This window comes from Sinohyriopsis cumingii, chromosome 5 (genome assembly GCF_028554795.1).
Source record: "Sinohyriopsis cumingii isolate HCF-2022 chromosome 5, ASM2855479v2, whole genome shotgun sequence".
NCBI classification, from domain to species: domain Eukaryota; kingdom Metazoa; phylum Mollusca; class Bivalvia; order Unionida; family Unionidae; genus Sinohyriopsis; species Sinohyriopsis cumingii.
In genome coordinates this window covers 116220418-116238351 of record NC_142965.1, presented here as the reverse complement: position 1 = coordinate 116238351, position 17934 = coordinate 116220418, and the positions used below count along the sequence as shown (strand labels likewise).

The 17934-nt window shown below is 33.4% G+C and overlaps 1 protein-coding gene across 1 annotated transcript in view; it reads right to left on the bottom strand.

The window, feature by feature from the left end:
* LOC149800036 (ATP-binding cassette sub-family C member 4-like) overlaps positions 1-17934 on the bottom strand; it is a 143292-nt gene that overhangs the window by 6684 nt on the left and 118674 nt on the right. The window contains exons 20-23 of the mRNA XM_089959559.1: positions 16946-17046; positions 9766-9963; positions 3125-3283; positions 440-529 (exon numbers count right to left, since the gene is read on the bottom strand). Coding sequence (XP_089815685.1) covers positions 440-529; positions 3125-3283; positions 9766-9963; positions 16946-17046 — 548 coding nt within the window. The remainder of the gene's footprint in view (positions 1-439; positions 530-3124; positions 3284-9765; positions 9964-16945; positions 17047-17934) is intronic.

The following is a 17934-nucleotide window of genomic DNA, read 5'->3' as shown; positions in this document are numbered from 1 at the left end:
AGAACTGCTCCAGTCATTATTACAACTAATCACGGATGTTACCATCACACCAACAGAAAAATTTGTTTCTTTTTATGTATATCTATACCGTTATCTAGAATTATTCTGAGAAGAATGCATGTGATATTTTAACAGGAGATATGAAGCAGGAACATATTAAATGTACATTGTTGATATTTGTTTTTATTGAGCCCTGTTGAACTCTGACCATGCAAATTAACCCGTATGCTGTTGAGATAATAATTTCCTGGTGGAGTCGAGTGGTATCTCAAGACAGGTTTTACTGCATCTACACGCATGACTTTATGTCGCTTGAATTCAAATTTCTTTGCTACTTTATTAAATGTTCGCCTACTCTAGCGCCTTGTACGAAAGTCTAAACCTTGCACATATTCGAGACAGTGATGCTGAACACACATGATTTTAGTAACATGTTTACTTCTTCAAGAGAATTCCATAATTCAATATCTTCATGTTCAGAAAAAGGATCCAAGTTCCTTCTCAAAGTCATAGTAAACAGAACCGGATCCTGGAAAATATATAGAAATATAACTGGATTAAAGCATATTAAAGCAGCTAACTTATTTGCTTATAAGAAATGAGTCCTTGTAATACAAATGCCCACCCACCCGCAATGGCACCATTCTGAAGAAAGCTTGGTTTAATATACAAAAGCAAAGTACTAAGCCAGACAAGGGGCATACCTCAAACAAATTATGCGGAATAAGGTAAGATAAAGACATCTCATCCAAAAGGTTACATTTCACAGACAGTATCGAGTCTTTGTGAAATTCCAATCCGCAAAGTGTGTCCCTATGTAAAGTGTTCCTATAACCCACATTAAAACATATAGATAATTAATTGACTTTTCTCACATTCCCACGACGAAAACTCGAGGTGTGGTATAAAATGACAATTATCTCTTTCTCATAAGGTTTTGCAAAGATAAAAAATCAAATGGAACGTTCGAGATCTTAACATGCATCGCAATGGGCAAATATTTGTCTAGTATAAAATCTTAGATCAAGTTTGATTTAAGAATATGAAGTCCTGAAATAAATATGGACTGGAAACAAAATTGTGACAAACGTTTGTGTAGGATGAGCAGACAACAGGATAATGCTTGTACTCTCCAAGAATATAACAAAATATGAAATGCAAATATAATCTGAATTTTTGAAATTTAGATAGTTCAGCAATAAAGTCCATGCTATTTTATGTAAACATTGAGCCTATTGTGGAGGACCCTAATCAATTATTTAATGATACAACAACTCAAGGGTACTCTAGTGTGATATTTCTATACAATTCCTTTGCATATTTTACTAACTATTAGAATAAGGATCATAACAAGTATCGATGTTTGTATTTGATCACATCGCAATTATACTCTGGCATACATATATATTTTTTACTAGTGTCTCTTTACTTTATTTTGAGACAGCAACATAGGCCAAATTATTTACATTGGTTTTTCTGGTTTATTAATAATCGATCTTAATTTATGCAAACTAAACCAGATAAAACATTATTAATTTATTATATATCTAATATAAACATAGCATACATCGTTTCGTTAACATAAAGGATTCCTTTTACCAAAATCAAATTTATTAGAGTAATTCTGATCAATAGGATTCTATTTCCAAGATCATGACCTGTTGGTTGATTGATATTTTTTTCTGACATTCTGAAGAACATTCAAGCATAGGTGATTGTATACTTGAAGAGAATAAAAGACATTTAGCAAACTATAACACACAATAACAAATACATATTATAATCTACTGAAGAGTCTTTAGCCTTCGATGGTTGTTGGGTACCAATAAACCTCAAATAGATAATCGAACATTCAAGCCAAGAAAGACATTCTCTGCTGAGGTATGGGGATTTTATTCCTGAGATCACAAAGAACATTGCAGTTGGAACAAAGAGAGAATTGGTTCATGAGATAATAACGAACATTACGTGTGTAAAATGATTGAAATTGTGTTCCCATGATCAGAATAGACATCAAGGGGATTTTGTTCCTGAGATCAAAACGTGCGTTACCTGTAGAATGAAAGACATCGTGTTCCTGAGATCAAGACACACATTACATGTAGAATGATGGAGATCTTGTTCCAGAGATGAAGATGGACATTATCGGAGGAATGAGGAATAATGTGTTCCTGATACCATGGTGCAATACAATCATATAGGACAGTATCTGAAGACTGAAGAATCATTTGTTTTCATAATAAACGGGGACAATGCCTGTGGACTGGCGGATAATTTGTTCCTGAGATCATGAAGGACATCACCTGCCCGATGTTCATGGCTTTTGTTCCTGAGAGCAAAAGGAGCATTATATGCTCAAGGATGAAGATTTTGTCCCTATTCCATATTGAGACTGGTGAGGATTATGTCTCTGAGATCATGTAGGACACTACATGTGGAATGATGGAGATTTTATTACTGAGATCAATATGGACATTATGATGGAAAAAGTATTCCTAAGGTCTTGAAAAAAATTACATGTAGAATGGTAGAGATTTTGTTCCTGAAAGAAAAAATGACATTATCTGTGGGATGAAGAAATAATTTGTTCCTGATCACAATGTATATTACATGTGGAGTCATAGAGACTTTGTTCCAGATATCATTAAGGACATTGATACCTGTGTAAAAAAATATGGAGATTATATTATAAAGATCCTGAAATATATTACCTGTAGGCATTCTGTTCCTGAGACCAAGAAAGACAGCACGTGTAAAATGATGGAAGAATTTATTCCTGAGATCATGAAGGATATTGGGTAGGGAATGACTGATATTGTTTGTCTGCGATCATAGAGGAAAATACCAGAGGATGACAGAGATTTTGTTCCCTAGATCATGGAGGACAATACCTAAGGAACGACGTTGCTTTTTTTATTTAGATCACGTAGAACAATAACTGCGGAAGAATGGAGATTGCGATCCCGAGATCATGAATGACAATACCCAATGAATACCCATTTGTCGTGAGATCATGAGAAATAACACCACTGGAATTAGGGTGATTTTATTCCTGATATCATGAACCACACTGTTATCTGTGAAATTATGGAGATATTATGTCTGATTTCATGAGTGACATTACCTGTGGAATGATGGAGATTTTATATCTAAGATCATGTAGGCCAATTTCCTTTATGTCGACTCCATCAATAAAGATTCTGCCACTACAGGGCTCCACCAACCTGAACAACAGTGTAATGATGGAACTTTTTCCTGCACCAGTCCGCCCAACAATTCCAATCTGTTAAAGAAACTGCAGTAAATTAATGATCGAAATTGTTTTTGTGCTTTTATTAAAGATGTTTTACCCAAAGAGCGCTAAGGCGGGTACACTAACTGACTGACTCACAAAAGAATATCTTATTGAGATGTACAGATGCTCCTCATAATCATGATTTATTTACAATCTTGAAGATATAAGCTTATACAACATATATGATAAATATCTGATCAGATATATAAACATTAGCAGCATACTCCACCAACTGATACCAGAACTCCTGATCAACATGCCTCATGAATAAGTACAGATACTGTTCTTATTGTTTCTTAATTATTCTTAAGGGCAGCCAGTCTGATGTGGAGTTTAAGGTCCCCAGGAATGACAGCTATATAGAGGAATCCGACAAAGAAGACTTTACTTCAGCTGCCAGCAAAGGATAGACGAATCATGTCCAGTGGAATACAAGCTCACTCTAGGCTGGTGAGGAGGTTTATCCCCATGTACATGTTATTCTGAAAAGGGATTGGATACAAGTTCGTTAAGATTGGATAAGTCATAGCTGGGTCACTGTGGACAAATAACAGGACTGATATTGCAGAAGGGATTTACCGAGGACATCGTTGATCAACATTCATCTATGAAGAGGAGAATGGGAGTTCCAAGTGACCTCGAGCATTCTTCAGCTACTCCCACTACCCAGTTCCGAAACAAATCTCTAATAATTTCCGTTAAAATACGTTGGTTTTTTTATACTCAAAGTGGGTAAAAAGACACTAAAGCCGTTTGTTAAATCGATGAGTATTTACAAGTTAATATCGCTAATTGCAAGTAATGCTAAGATTTTGGTTCGTTGTTTTATCGGTGTAACACCATATTTTAGCACATGAATATGACCAGTATATCTAGTTGAGGAAGAACCTGGAAGAAACGAGGGAAGAAACACCGACCCACGGGGAACTAATGGCAAGCTTTCTCACATAACCATATTGACCGAGCCCAACAATCGAACCCAAAGGACAGAAACGAGATGGCAGTGATCGGTAAAGGAGATCGCCTCGGCCATCCAGGCTCCAGGAATGCTTAGCAAAATAAAATTATGCAAATACGTTGCAAGAAAACATGTACATATTTTAATTTGAGATTATTTTACTAAGTAAATTATTGTTAGTAAATATCTTTGCTAAGTAAAATATTATTACTTAGTAATAGTCTTAATAATTGAAATAGTATTGCTATGTAATACTTTTACTAACCAATGTTTTATTTATATTTTTTTCTAAATAAAATATTACTTAATATGTTTACTAAGCGACTTTAATTAAACACAGAATTAATTCATATATAATTACTTATAATAATTATGCTAAATAATTGTAATTAAATACGGAGCTAAGTAATTTGGAGTAAATGGGTAATAGATAATGCCAACTGCTGAATTTTGTATTCAGCAAGTAACTTCTAGTTAATGAAAGTAAATGTTTTACTTGTCCTTCCATGATCACAGGTGTAAAATGAATATAATTTGTTTGCACAACAACGTGAAAGGGATATCGTGGGCAACAATAAACATATCAATAATGTGAAATAGTATTTGGAAAAGATAATGAATGTCAGAATTTGGAACATTTATAATCTTTTAACACGACTAGACTTTAAAAGATTTCTTTGTAGCCAGAAGAAAAGTAGACTTGAAATATACTAGATCTGCTGAATCCTAACAATTCCTCCCACAACAAGTGTCAGAAAAACATTGCACTTACTTGCCATTGGACCGTTTAAATTGTGAATACCACTAGTCCGAGAGGAAAGTTGTCGGACTTGGGCAAGGGAATTAATGCTACTTTCGGTACAAAGACACGTCTGTCTTTATTTATATTTTTAGTGAAGAGCGTGTGACGCACTAGATAATAATGGCAGAGACATCATGCACCACTGACACAATTTTCTAACTGCTGCTTATGTTAATTTAACCTATCTTGTTTTACATATGCATGCTTCCTATAAAACCTCAACATACATATTCTAGCTTTCTTCACTATTAATCTTGCAGTTTCGCTGGGGACTTCACCAATTAAAAAAGGTAAAAGAAACAAATAGAAAGTAATACAAATAATAATTGCTTGAAGTCGCATTTGTCATTATTACTTTGAACAGGATTTATAAATGTTAAAGACTTTCATACAGTTGTGGAATAATCAATAGTTCCTATCATAACATTGAACAATTTGTTAAATTAAACCTCTCCATGACCAGTTGAGATACTGCTATGTTTCATTTGCAATAACACTTCAAACAAAAACATATTTCATTAGCTGTTACATTGTATCTTTTCAAAACTGTTTTTATTTGCAAAACTATTGCATATAGAGCAAATAATGGATCCTTAGTGGGAGTATGATTTGATTTATATCAAAATAAATATTAAGGAAACATTTCAGAAATTCAAGGTGTTCAGTATAACGGCAAAAAGGCAAGCTTTTCAGTCTAAAGAATGTCTCACAGTCGCATTCACCAGTACGAAGGAAAACCTTGAATATTTCCGTTGTGGATTTAGTCACTTTTTATTTCACTTCAGCATATAATACTATATCCATTTTGTTGGGTGCATGGTAGTCAAATGGTTAGGATCAACAGTGCTCAATATATCTGACAGCACGACGCTGGGAGTCCTGATTTTCTAAGTCACGTGCTCATCGTAATTGTCCAAAATAAAAATATAATTTTCCTGAGCACACTTCGATTGCGTTGATGAATTTTATTTTGAAATTGTTGAAAGACTAGAGAATTATTAATATTTATCCCCATTAGTGTCCTTTTCCTTTATGAAGATCATCTTTTTACCGTATGTATTGTAATATAGCTGAAATCTACCGCTATGGAAAATAATTTGTTTTACACAAATGAGAAAATTGTATTTTGTGTGCTCTATTCACATTTTTCAGAAACCAGCCAAACCCAGTCTACTGTGGACCGGACCTGCTATAGCAGTAGCTGCTACATGTGCATTGATGCATGATTGAGTAATAGGATTAAGGCTAACGTGTGTACACAACAATTTATTACCTTACTGTTACAATTTGCAGACTTTAGGTTAACGGGGATTTTGTTGAGGTGTTACAAGTAATAAAGAGATCAAAGGTGTGACCAAACACTTGAGTTTTTTTTAATATAAAGCTTCCGTCCTTTGGCGATGGCGACATAAAACAGACCAAATATGATTTCGGCAGAAACACTCAGTACATAGTGCAAACAATGGTTAAATATATTTCGTGGCACTTATGAATAACAAGTATAGCATAAAGGAAAACTGTATAAAGCAAGACACGATTCTGATGCTAATGAACATCATCACTGCTGATTGGAGTACGGAGAACTTTGGTAGACAATTGGACAATGGCTGATTCCTGGACATGGAGAAACACAATGCTTTTCCTCGAATTCGTTTAATTTCATAATAAACAAACTAGTCAATTAATTATAATTTTGTTTATTTCTTTTTGTCCTTAAAATACACCAGTTGCAATGTTGTGTGATAAATATTGGCAAAGGTATGACCCTTTCAAGCCAATTCTGAAAGTGCTGTTACATCATATCTGGTAAATGTTTCTTACTTTAGATCCTTGCAAAAGTATTCACTTTCTTCCTGGAGACAAATGAAATAGAATGTAACATTAGTTTACATAATAAAGTAGTAATAAAATTGTGAAGCATATCTACGTGTACATGATTTCTGAACTTCCCTCAATGATCTTCACTGCATGTGGCAATTGTAAAATTTGAGATGTGACAAAAAATAAAGTTGTAAACAGTCGGGAATGCGATTGATGAGCTTGAATGTAATTATCTGATACAGTTATCTCATTATCTGACAACATTGCACTAAAATCTGTAGTTTGGCAGAAATATCAGTTAGTAACCATGATCTACAATTTTATCGTATCAGTGATTAGATAGAGCAAAATTATGTGGTCACCTTATTTGATTAAACAGTGGAGGAAAATCTGCGTAGCGATTGCATGCCAAACTGCAATCATGTAAACCGTCAAAATGCAGCGCACTCACCAACATGATAATTCCATGATTTTCTATGCGCAACCGTTATCGCAAAGATTATATGACCAGATGCAGTGCATGCACTAATATTGCTTGCTATGCTTGAAATCGAGTTCTGGGTCTGGAGATGCACCACATATAAGTTATTTGTCACTCTACGGTATTTTGCATAGGGTTAGATTATAAAGAAAAGTAATCGTATATATCTTAGGTATTATTAAGATAACTCTACTTTGGTGTATCATTCATGTAAGTTTAGCTATAGAGTATAGAGCGTGACCTTACTTAAACCTGTACCTACAAAAATAATGTCAGCTCCGCTTCTTTCAAAGTTAATTCGTGTAGCATACGCCTTTACTGCTGACAGAATGGGATAGGTCTCCTTAACCCTGTCTCTTCTCCAAACATACATGCACAACATAAAAAAATATGCTAGGATATATACATGTTGAAGTTTGGGTTCAGCATGAAAATGGATGCCCATTTGTTTGTTATCTTCTGGTAACGGATAATAATAATAATAATAATAATAATAATAATAATAACAGCTATGCTAGTATTTCACGCTATTTACAACAACATGTACAGTAACAATCTAATGATAGAAAGAAAATGGAAAGAATTTCATAAATAATGATTTTTTCTGCGTTTTGGTAAACAAATACTCATTAAATAAACATGGATACTGTACGGAAATGTGTAATATAAGAACTAAAATCACATTCATTTAATGTTCTAATCTACTATAAACGGATTATTATTATTATTATTATTATTATTATTATTAATGTTTCTTGCATGCTGAAAATCTGTAAATCCTCAAGTATCTATCAGATCAAGAAACCGGTATATAAAAAAGTCATGAGAAATCACCACAGTTGTTTTAAGTAATGTTGATGTCTTGGTACCTCCAGATGAAATATATTGGTCGCAAGTTCGGTATATATCAGGATTATTTTAAAAAGGAGAAACCACGGTCTATATGAGAGGGTATCTTAGGATGTAGCAAGACTGGAATCTGATTTTTGCGTTCATTTGACTGATTGAAGATTTATTTATGCAGGGGTTTAGCACGTGAAATATATATAATGTAATGGTTCTGAGGTAGATATATACGTGGTTAAAAACACAAATCTATTTTTCATTTATAAAAGCAAGAATTTTACTTTGAACTATATTACCCAGTTAATAAAAATGAGTAACTAGCGGTCGAAACGTACCTTTCGATTATAGCAAATATCACATTATACTACAAAGTACAAGCAGCTTAACTATAGAATTTGTTTCTTCCAGATTGAAGAGATAAAGTTTTTACAGCATGAATACGGTATTGATTAATTTGTTCCTTGTCTGGTACATGAATGTACATTTATAATGACTGCATTATGTTCATTTTTATAGGAGTACATTTTAGGAGACAGAATTGTTATTAAATAATAAAAGTCAGTTCAGCATGTCTGTAACTTGCAAATTCACTTGATAGCAATTCATCCTGGAAAGCAGAACTGTGATATTTTTAAATCAGTTTAGCATGACTGCATCCATGCTGAGAAGGAGCACAGACCAGTGTTGATGCTGTAAATGCAATGTATTATTGAAGCACATCAAGCACTGAACGTTCTATGCATACTGCATTTCTATAAGGGATATACCATGCTGAAAGTGTCATCCCACCAATATAAGCCTTTGCTGTTTATATATATATTTCTGAACTAGAGTCCAGAGCCATTAACACGTTTTAAATCTATATAAGGCATGTAATTATTTGTATTGTTGCAATAAAGCAATGATTATTTCATGTTCATTAAATCAAATATATTTTTAATTCCTTCAATTAATCTGTCATTATGCAAGAAAATGAAGTAATCTGATTATTTATTACTACTTTCCTGCCATTACATTTATTGATTTAATTTATAATTGTTTCTTAAGTCAAAACTTATAATCATGCTATAAAACATTTAATATGTGCTGTTTGGTACATTTACACATTACAATTAGGACATCATATTCTTTCAATTTATTAACATACTGAGTGAACAGCTATCATACTTTCAGGTAACAAACAGTGTTGCTGAGATGAAATACCAAAGGAGACCACTTATCAACAAGACATAAATGAAAATACAGGTCAATCCAATGGTCTACCATAAACCTTCTTAAGACACATTTCAGTTTCTCTTATATTTATATATGCTACACAACTTAATTTTATCAAGGATTTTGTCAGTCTGTTATTATCTTCACATCTTCTGGTTCGAACGAATACTGACATGATGCTGTTCTATTATTATATGCAGTGATCTTGCAGTTTTATGGCTATAGAGAATAAGTAAACAAATTGCTTCAATCGACGTTAAAAGTGTTTTTACTTATTGCACCGTTTAGCACATACACTTTGAGTCTTACAAACGATGCTATATGGGTTACACACCCCATGAGTTTACCTTTTCCTTTCCATTAATGGTGAAGTTTAGGTCCTGGAGAACCAACGGTTTGTCGTCTCCATACTTCAAAGCTGCATCTTCACATTTAATGACCCCATCCGCTGGCCAGCCAGGGGGTGGCTTAGTAGAGTCTTCAGATTCCAATAAGGCTTCTGATGGGAGATTTGTATAATCTAACACTCTCTCAACAGAGACTATCTGAAAAACCGATAAAAATGACACCTGTGACAATGTCATGGATACCTAGCAAGGAAATATTGTTGATGTAATAATCTGACAAGATGAATTAGAGGTCGTGTCCAGATGACATTATATTTTACAAATCAAAACAATTCTGTCAAATCTCTACATTTAATCAATTTAATATAATCTTGTGGAAGAAACCCTATGGTTTCAAACATAAAAATTGAAACATATCATGTAACAGGTATTGCAATGGGATAGGCATACTATCCAGTATTGAGCCAATCAGTATCTACATTCAGTAGATTTTAACAGGAGTTATCAATGCAGCCTGTATCAAACGAAATTTCATGAATTTTAAATTAAATTGATTAAAGTAAGCAATTAATGAAACGCAGCTTGCGTAAATAGGGGTTTTCTTTGTGAACTGCAGATTTTAAAATTAGTGATGTATGTACCATATGTTACTATTTATTTTCATATGGCAAAATATTTCATTTTTATGCTGTCCAAAGCATAAATAAAGATTTATTCAGACTCTAAAATCATATTAAAAACATCTACGTCAAGTAATAAAATCAAATATACAATATTAGACTATCCCTTAATTAAATAGCAAATTTATCATGCTTGATGTGTACAGTAATGAAGTAATGAGAACTGAATTGCATATTTGAGTCAACAATCTATCTTAGTCTCTTATCAGAATATACCACTCATATATTCAGATTGATTTGTTATTCAGATTGCTCTTTGAGGGATCTGTGATGGTTGAGTTGTTAGAGCGTAAGACTCACACCAAGGAGGTTATATATAAATAATATCCTTTCAGGGATCACTTAATAGGCCGAAAATTGTTAGGGTGATATGTCGTCTCAAATTCTGATGTGGGAGAATCCATTAAGCTAATTTGCACCTGTAAAGTACACAGAGTCGAACAACATAATTCGTCTGACATTAAGTACATGATGGAGACATGCTTTAGAACAGATGTTATCACAAATCACTGCATTGAATGAGAGTGTTGAAATTAATTTCAATAAAGTTTGTGACCAGCGGCAGCGTTTCCTAGAGGTCAGATTCTTCTCCATACTTAAAATACAAAACATATTTATTACAATTGACTGAATAGTATTCAAGTGTGACATATTTTTTAAGCGTGCGCTTAGCAAGCAATAAGGTACTAGCAAAGGACATAAAGCCCAGTAACTATATATTGTGATTGTGAAACTCCAGGCTGTCGGAGATTTACTTTGTCAAGCACACCAACAACGGGGAGCATTTATTTCTTTACAGATACTGCAAACATTATATCGACAATAGTCATCCTGATGTATATGATGTCCTTGGAAATAGGAAATAGGAGCACCGTAAGTAGCATATTCGACACGCTGAATTAAACATTCAGATTAGTTCTCTTTATTGTTTTTCGTTACCTTGATCTTGCTAAAATACTAACTATTAAATGATCCATATTTTTAAGGTTCATTTTAGCCATTAAATAGACTGATCGAAAGGCACAACAATAAGCACACGCCCGTGTTTGCACAGTTGATTGTGTTGATAAAGCTTTAAAACCCGAACTGGAGAAAGGCGTTTATTAATGCTGTATTACCTGTAAAACAATATGTTCTTCCCCTCACCAGTACTAAATGAAATATTTGCACTTATGGGATGGAAGTGACGGATACAGTATGTATGGATACTTAGGTTAATCAATATTCACTAAAACAATATTCCATTGACATGTAGCGTCTCATTGTACATTAGATAAATGTCGTAGATTATAAGACAACGATGATGGGATTGCAAACGTTTAATGCACAATTAACTGTATCTTGTCTATTTATCTGTATCATTGAATAGATGTAGCAGAAGTATCATTATAGTCCTCCTATATAGCAGTTGTTGTTATTATGTGTGGTATTTGTTGCTACTGTTATTATTATAATTTACTATTATGACGTTTCTGTATATATTGATTCAATATCTTGCATAGCCCCGTAATATTTTCTGCTGCAATGGATAGGTCTTGGAGTTTCAATACATCTTTTTAAAGTAATGAAGGCCACAGACCCAACTCATAAATAATATGCACGATTACGAGCATATTTATACACAGTTAGAGCATGAGATGGGAAACTGTGACAAATTATATTCCATGTTTGACATCCTGAAGTTCCTTTCTATCTTTAGAGCCATACAAAATGAATACAACCGGGTATTTAATGAAAAATTCTCAAGGTATTTATAAACGTTTCCTTAACGATTTGTTGTTATTCTTTCATGCAGGGTTGCGATTATACCATCATATTCCAAACACCACAGGATAAAAATACTGGATCAAGATATTTATAGTAAGAACAATAATTTGTTTGGGGATTTTCAAAGCACCGTCATTTCATACTTTCGTTAAACCTCCTTTTTGAAAACCTACATTTAATTCAAACAATCTCTTTAATCCATATTCATCACTATGTAATTAAAGTTTGTTCATCTGTGTCTACATCATACCCATATTTGTTATTTATTTATATCATGCATATACTTTATGTCATATAGTAATAGCGACAAAACTTCAGGTGAAAATAACAAAACCCTTACATACATACAACGGACATATACAAATTCTGAGTGTACATATGTTTAATAGTGTAATTATATATATATATATATATATATATATATATATATATATATATATATATATATATATATATATATATATATATATATATATATATATATATATATATATATATATATATATATATATATATATAACTTATTATTAGATCTTTGTTGTACCTTAATATATTATCCTTCAATCAATAATCATTATCTGAAGCTCTTTATACATTCAAAGACTTTCCCATGAACAATTATTATCACTCTTTTAATTAGTGGTACACCCACTTGATAACAATTTAGAAAATCACTACACAGAATGGCTCTTGTTTAATGCCCCTCTTAATTAACATCTCAAACAAGATAGGCTGTGAGTTTCGGAAATCTCTTCAAGTGACATGCCTTTGAATTGAGTATATATCAATAAACATTTTTTTTATTGGTCGTAGGACAAACATTCCATTTTAAAGGAGATCTACCATACACACTTTTGTAGTAGTGATCTTAAAAACAGAAAAGTAATATTTAAAAGGCAAACATTTGTTCTGATGGCGTTCGTATGTGTTCTATCACAGAATCCAGCAATAATTAGTGGCGTTCGATTGTTTGAAAACACAATCAGCTGCTGACGCTATTGCAGCGGTTAGATAAAAGGTAGAGACAGACACAACAATGATTTCGCCAAGAAACGCTGAGTAAGTAGTTTAATTTTTTTGTATTATTTAATTGTTTTGCACTGTTCAAATTGTTTTTATTACTATATTTGAGAGATCTTATGCATCTTTTATGTTCAATTCATGTCTAAATACCGAAACGTGTGCTTTCTTCCAATAATAAAAAACCGACTGGCTAAGAAATATGAGACCAAGGAAAACATTAAGTCCAACTCAAGAACTTTCACTTTCGGCTTAACGTTGTTAGAATGAGGGTATTGGAGAAAAGTCTGCAATCTTAAAAATGCAGCCACAGGAAAACTCAGCTTTGAATGTTTCTTGCTAGGTGAGCTTGTTCGTTTTGTCATTGCCTCATTCTAATGTTGATATAGAAAAGCCGTTTTTAATTCTTCACAAATTACAATATGATTAAAGGCTGAATCTGGGCCAGAAAAGTACCAAGAACTTGGTAACTGTGAATCGTCATAATTACAATAACTTTTACCAGTGGTCACCACTTTGTGATCTTTTGAAAGAAACCTAAACTGTTTGTGGATCTAATATTAAAAATCTTTCCAGTGAATAAACGAGATATAAACCCTTCATTTGTTATTCAATCGAGACTACACTGGCTGTTACGAAATGCCCGATATGGCTCATTTAGTCTCCATACTTTTCATATAATCAAGTTGTCTTTTTTCACGCGCCGTAATATTTCTGTAAATGTAATTTTTCGTCGTATCGCGTGACGCTTTTATTGCTCGCGCTGCACGTGCGAAATAATATATTATTGCGCACTACTATATATATCGGGTAGAGATATTGAAGGGCACAGCCAATATAGAGGGAAGCTCTAAACATATTCAGCTGTCGGGCAGGTACCATTGTAATTTAGTTAGAGCCAAACAGTTGGGTGAGTCGAATGTTTTTTAGTCAACTCTTTTATTATTTACAATAATTATCCAGTTTCGTAAAGCACAATAACAAGTAGTGTATTGACTACAAGTAAAAGCATAATAACAAGTAGTGGTTTGACTACATGTGAATTATGACAGTAGTGTCTGACTACATAAATGTTTGCAACCAGTAATTGATTATATAGGTTTGCAACAAGCATTTGTTTATATGAAAGTTTGCTAGGGATATTTGTATACATGAAGTTTATATGGAGTTGCTAGAACTTTTTGACTACATGAATGTGACATAGTAGTCAAAGTATATTTCATATGTGTTTTATATTCATTTTATATGCTTTTCTGTGTTATTTTCATATCATTAGCACCAGTGTTTAATATATTGTCATTTGTCATCCACGAACGTGTTTATTGTTTTTTTAAAACCCTGCCCGGTCTCAAAGGGTCAGCTCGACTACGTTACACTGGTTTGCATTAATTATTTATTATTGTAACATGGTCCATGAGAAATATAACATGCTAAAAACATGCTGTATGTTTATAGTATGCAGAGAATATATGTTATGGCACAATATGCACTTGTTTTATATCCAATCCCCTTCACACACATACAATATGTATCCAAGCTGAACCATTTTATTTAGTGTCAACTAAATATTTTAAGTAGTTTTTTGGTGCAAAACCCCATATCAATATGACTTTGTTGAGAAGAAGCGATAAAACATTTCAAAATGATACCATTCCGGCAATAATGCTAGAATATTGGAATCATTTTCATTCAAGATGACCTAAACATCATAAAAAAAGTTCTTTTGTGTAAATCCATGTTATCACCAGCCGTCCTGGAGAAGCAGCGAAAACATTTTCAAGATGGCTGCTGTCATGGCCATGTTGGATGCGTGAAAGGAGCCACTTTCATTTATTACTGACCAAACCTGTCGTTGAAAGTTTTCAGAAAATATAAGCTCACATTGTAAAGCTGCCGATTTCAGATGTGCTTCTGTTACAATGACATGTGAGGTTATTTGTTTCTTATTCCCCACCCTAGCTTTTTTCCCCATAACAGTGAGCTTTACCCAGACTCAAAGATAATAAAATGCTCATTCAGTATAACCTTATGTATTTATTTGTATATTATAAGTTTAATTGATTTAATGAGATCGATAACAGTGGTCATAATCAGATATGCATCATATAAGCTGTATATCTTCCTGCTAGAACTGCACAATTATGTTTCAAATGTCATTCTAATCCTTCTTTAGGAGTCAGTGAAAAACAATATCTCTTTGGCAACATTTTACCATTTTTAAGACAAGACATATTAACTAAATATGTGACTTTTTATTTAAAAGTTTACTGACTGCAGAAGTATAGTCATATAGTCAGACATGGATGGGCAAACCAAAGAATTGACCATTATCTATCCTTTCATAACACATGAATATATAGTTTGAAACCTGTATCTCATCAGATATGGATGCATATATATACTGTATTTTATTTGACTAGCTGATTATCATTAATACCTTTTGCAGATATGATTGTTTTCTTGATCCAGTAGTAAAGGTGTCCTGAGCATTCCTTGGTCTATAATATATATCCTATCCTAACAGATAATTAAGAGTTCAAGATAGCACTCTAAGTTGAAGATTTGATTTATTATTGGATAACTTTTGCAAATAATGGTATCTAGATAAGATGGTTTAGCAAGCCACGTTATAATTTGCAAGGACGAAAAAGCGGATGTTAGATCTGTCCACAAGGGTGTATTACCTGGTTTACTTCATATGCAATTTTGAGTTCATTTCTACTTTAAAAGTGAAAGGATTTCGTTCTGAACAAATACAAACCACGAGGTTAAGATGAAAAACCGCTCCGGTGGCCTAGTGGTTAGAGTGTCCGCCTCGGATGCGGGAGGTCGTGGGTTCGATCCCCGGCCGAGTCATACCAAAGACTTACAAAAATGGTACCAACAGCTGCCTCGCTTGGCGCTCAGCATTAAGAGGTTAGTGTTAGGACTCGTCGGCCTGGTGTCAGGATAATGTGACTGGGTGGGACATCATGCTACATGTCTGCGGCATGATGCCCCAGTGTTAGACATTACTATAAACGGCCACACTGCAGACATCGTAGCAATATGACTGGAAAATTGTTAAAGCTACGTTAAAAATCTAAATCACACATGAATCACACTAAGTTAAGGTGTAAGGGTACATCAAACAATGACCTTCACGACAGTTACAATGTCCTAGGTAATGTTTCAGGTGGTTTTTATTAACCATTTCCCCTCTGCCTTGCATGCGGTGATGAAAACAATTGATCTCATATGAAAGTTTTAACCAAAGAGAATGGTTTGTGCATTAACATGTTTTAAGATATGTGCATTATTACAATAAATATGGTACTTAACCCTGATTTGTTTTATTATACCAGGCCATATTAAATAGTGAAGCTAAGTACTCCGGAGTTTTATCAATTTAATTCTCATTTATTAATGATAAAACATACAGAAAACTGCTGTTCCCTTTGACCTGCAAACATTATTAAAATAATTTTGGTCTTATCATTGGGAAACTACAATCGTATCCGAAAACATAAGAACATAAACAAATGTCTTGTTTAAAGATGTCACACAATTAGAGGATATGAAAGATTCATATTGGCAAATATTTGTTTATGTCCAAAAGAAATAAAAATGACTAAATAAAAGTCAGTATAATTAAGGATGACTTTGAATGGAAACTGCAAGCTTGTTATGTAATATTTTTAAACAAATATCAAGCAATATCATGTGGAATCTACCTGATTTTCAACTTCGGCACTCTGTCGGACTCCCCATTCAAATATAACCATTAGGCTTGTAGCATATGTCATAGATAGGCCAACCAGACCCGGATTGAGGTCTGAAACAGAAGATGTTCCTCATGATAATATTGACACCACTCTGTTTTTGTGTACACTTCGGTATAATATATTTGCTTTAAATACTCTATTGGATTAAATTGTGCTATCTGTATATCATTCATAAGTAGGATCTAATCTAAATGTGATTTACCACATCATACAAATGATATCTGGTCTAAATAATATAAAACTTCTGTTCTTAAGTCCAAACTTGTTCGTCTGTATCAAACAAGTAGAAAAGCTTTTTATTTGACTGACAACAAATTCTTTAAACTGCAGTTTATTGTTTCCACAACTATATCTCTCCGAAAAATTATACCAATATCTTGCCATCGGGTGAAGTGAAGATGAGCAATGAACCAGATGGAATGCCAATACATGCACAGAGACAAGGTAACACACTTGGTTTAGTGTGGACCAATTCTTCAAAGATTTTGAATTCGATACACACCTTGCTTCAGTGTTACCATGGGAAATGCACCTAACATCAAGGTGTGTGTATGATATAGCCAATAATGTGGTAGAAATGCTATTAAAACAACTAACCACCAATCGTTAGCACATTTTGCACAAAGAAGTCTGGGATCAAAATATCTCCGAATAACCATCATAATAAATTATGTCAAGGCATACAATAATTATTAAGAACGTAGTGAACGGTAAAACATGTTTACGAAATAAGTTCCGTGATACCGTGAAACCGAAAAATTACAGGGCTTCTTATTGTGTAAGTGTAGAGCTGGGTCACGGTCCATCATTATAGTGAAAATTTAGACCCATGTGAAAGATGTTCAGGAGTAAACTACTAACAGTGGCAATTCTGCATGAGTTTGAAATCTTCCTCATTGACAGAATGGCTTATGTTCAGCTTATGTGCATTCCTAAAG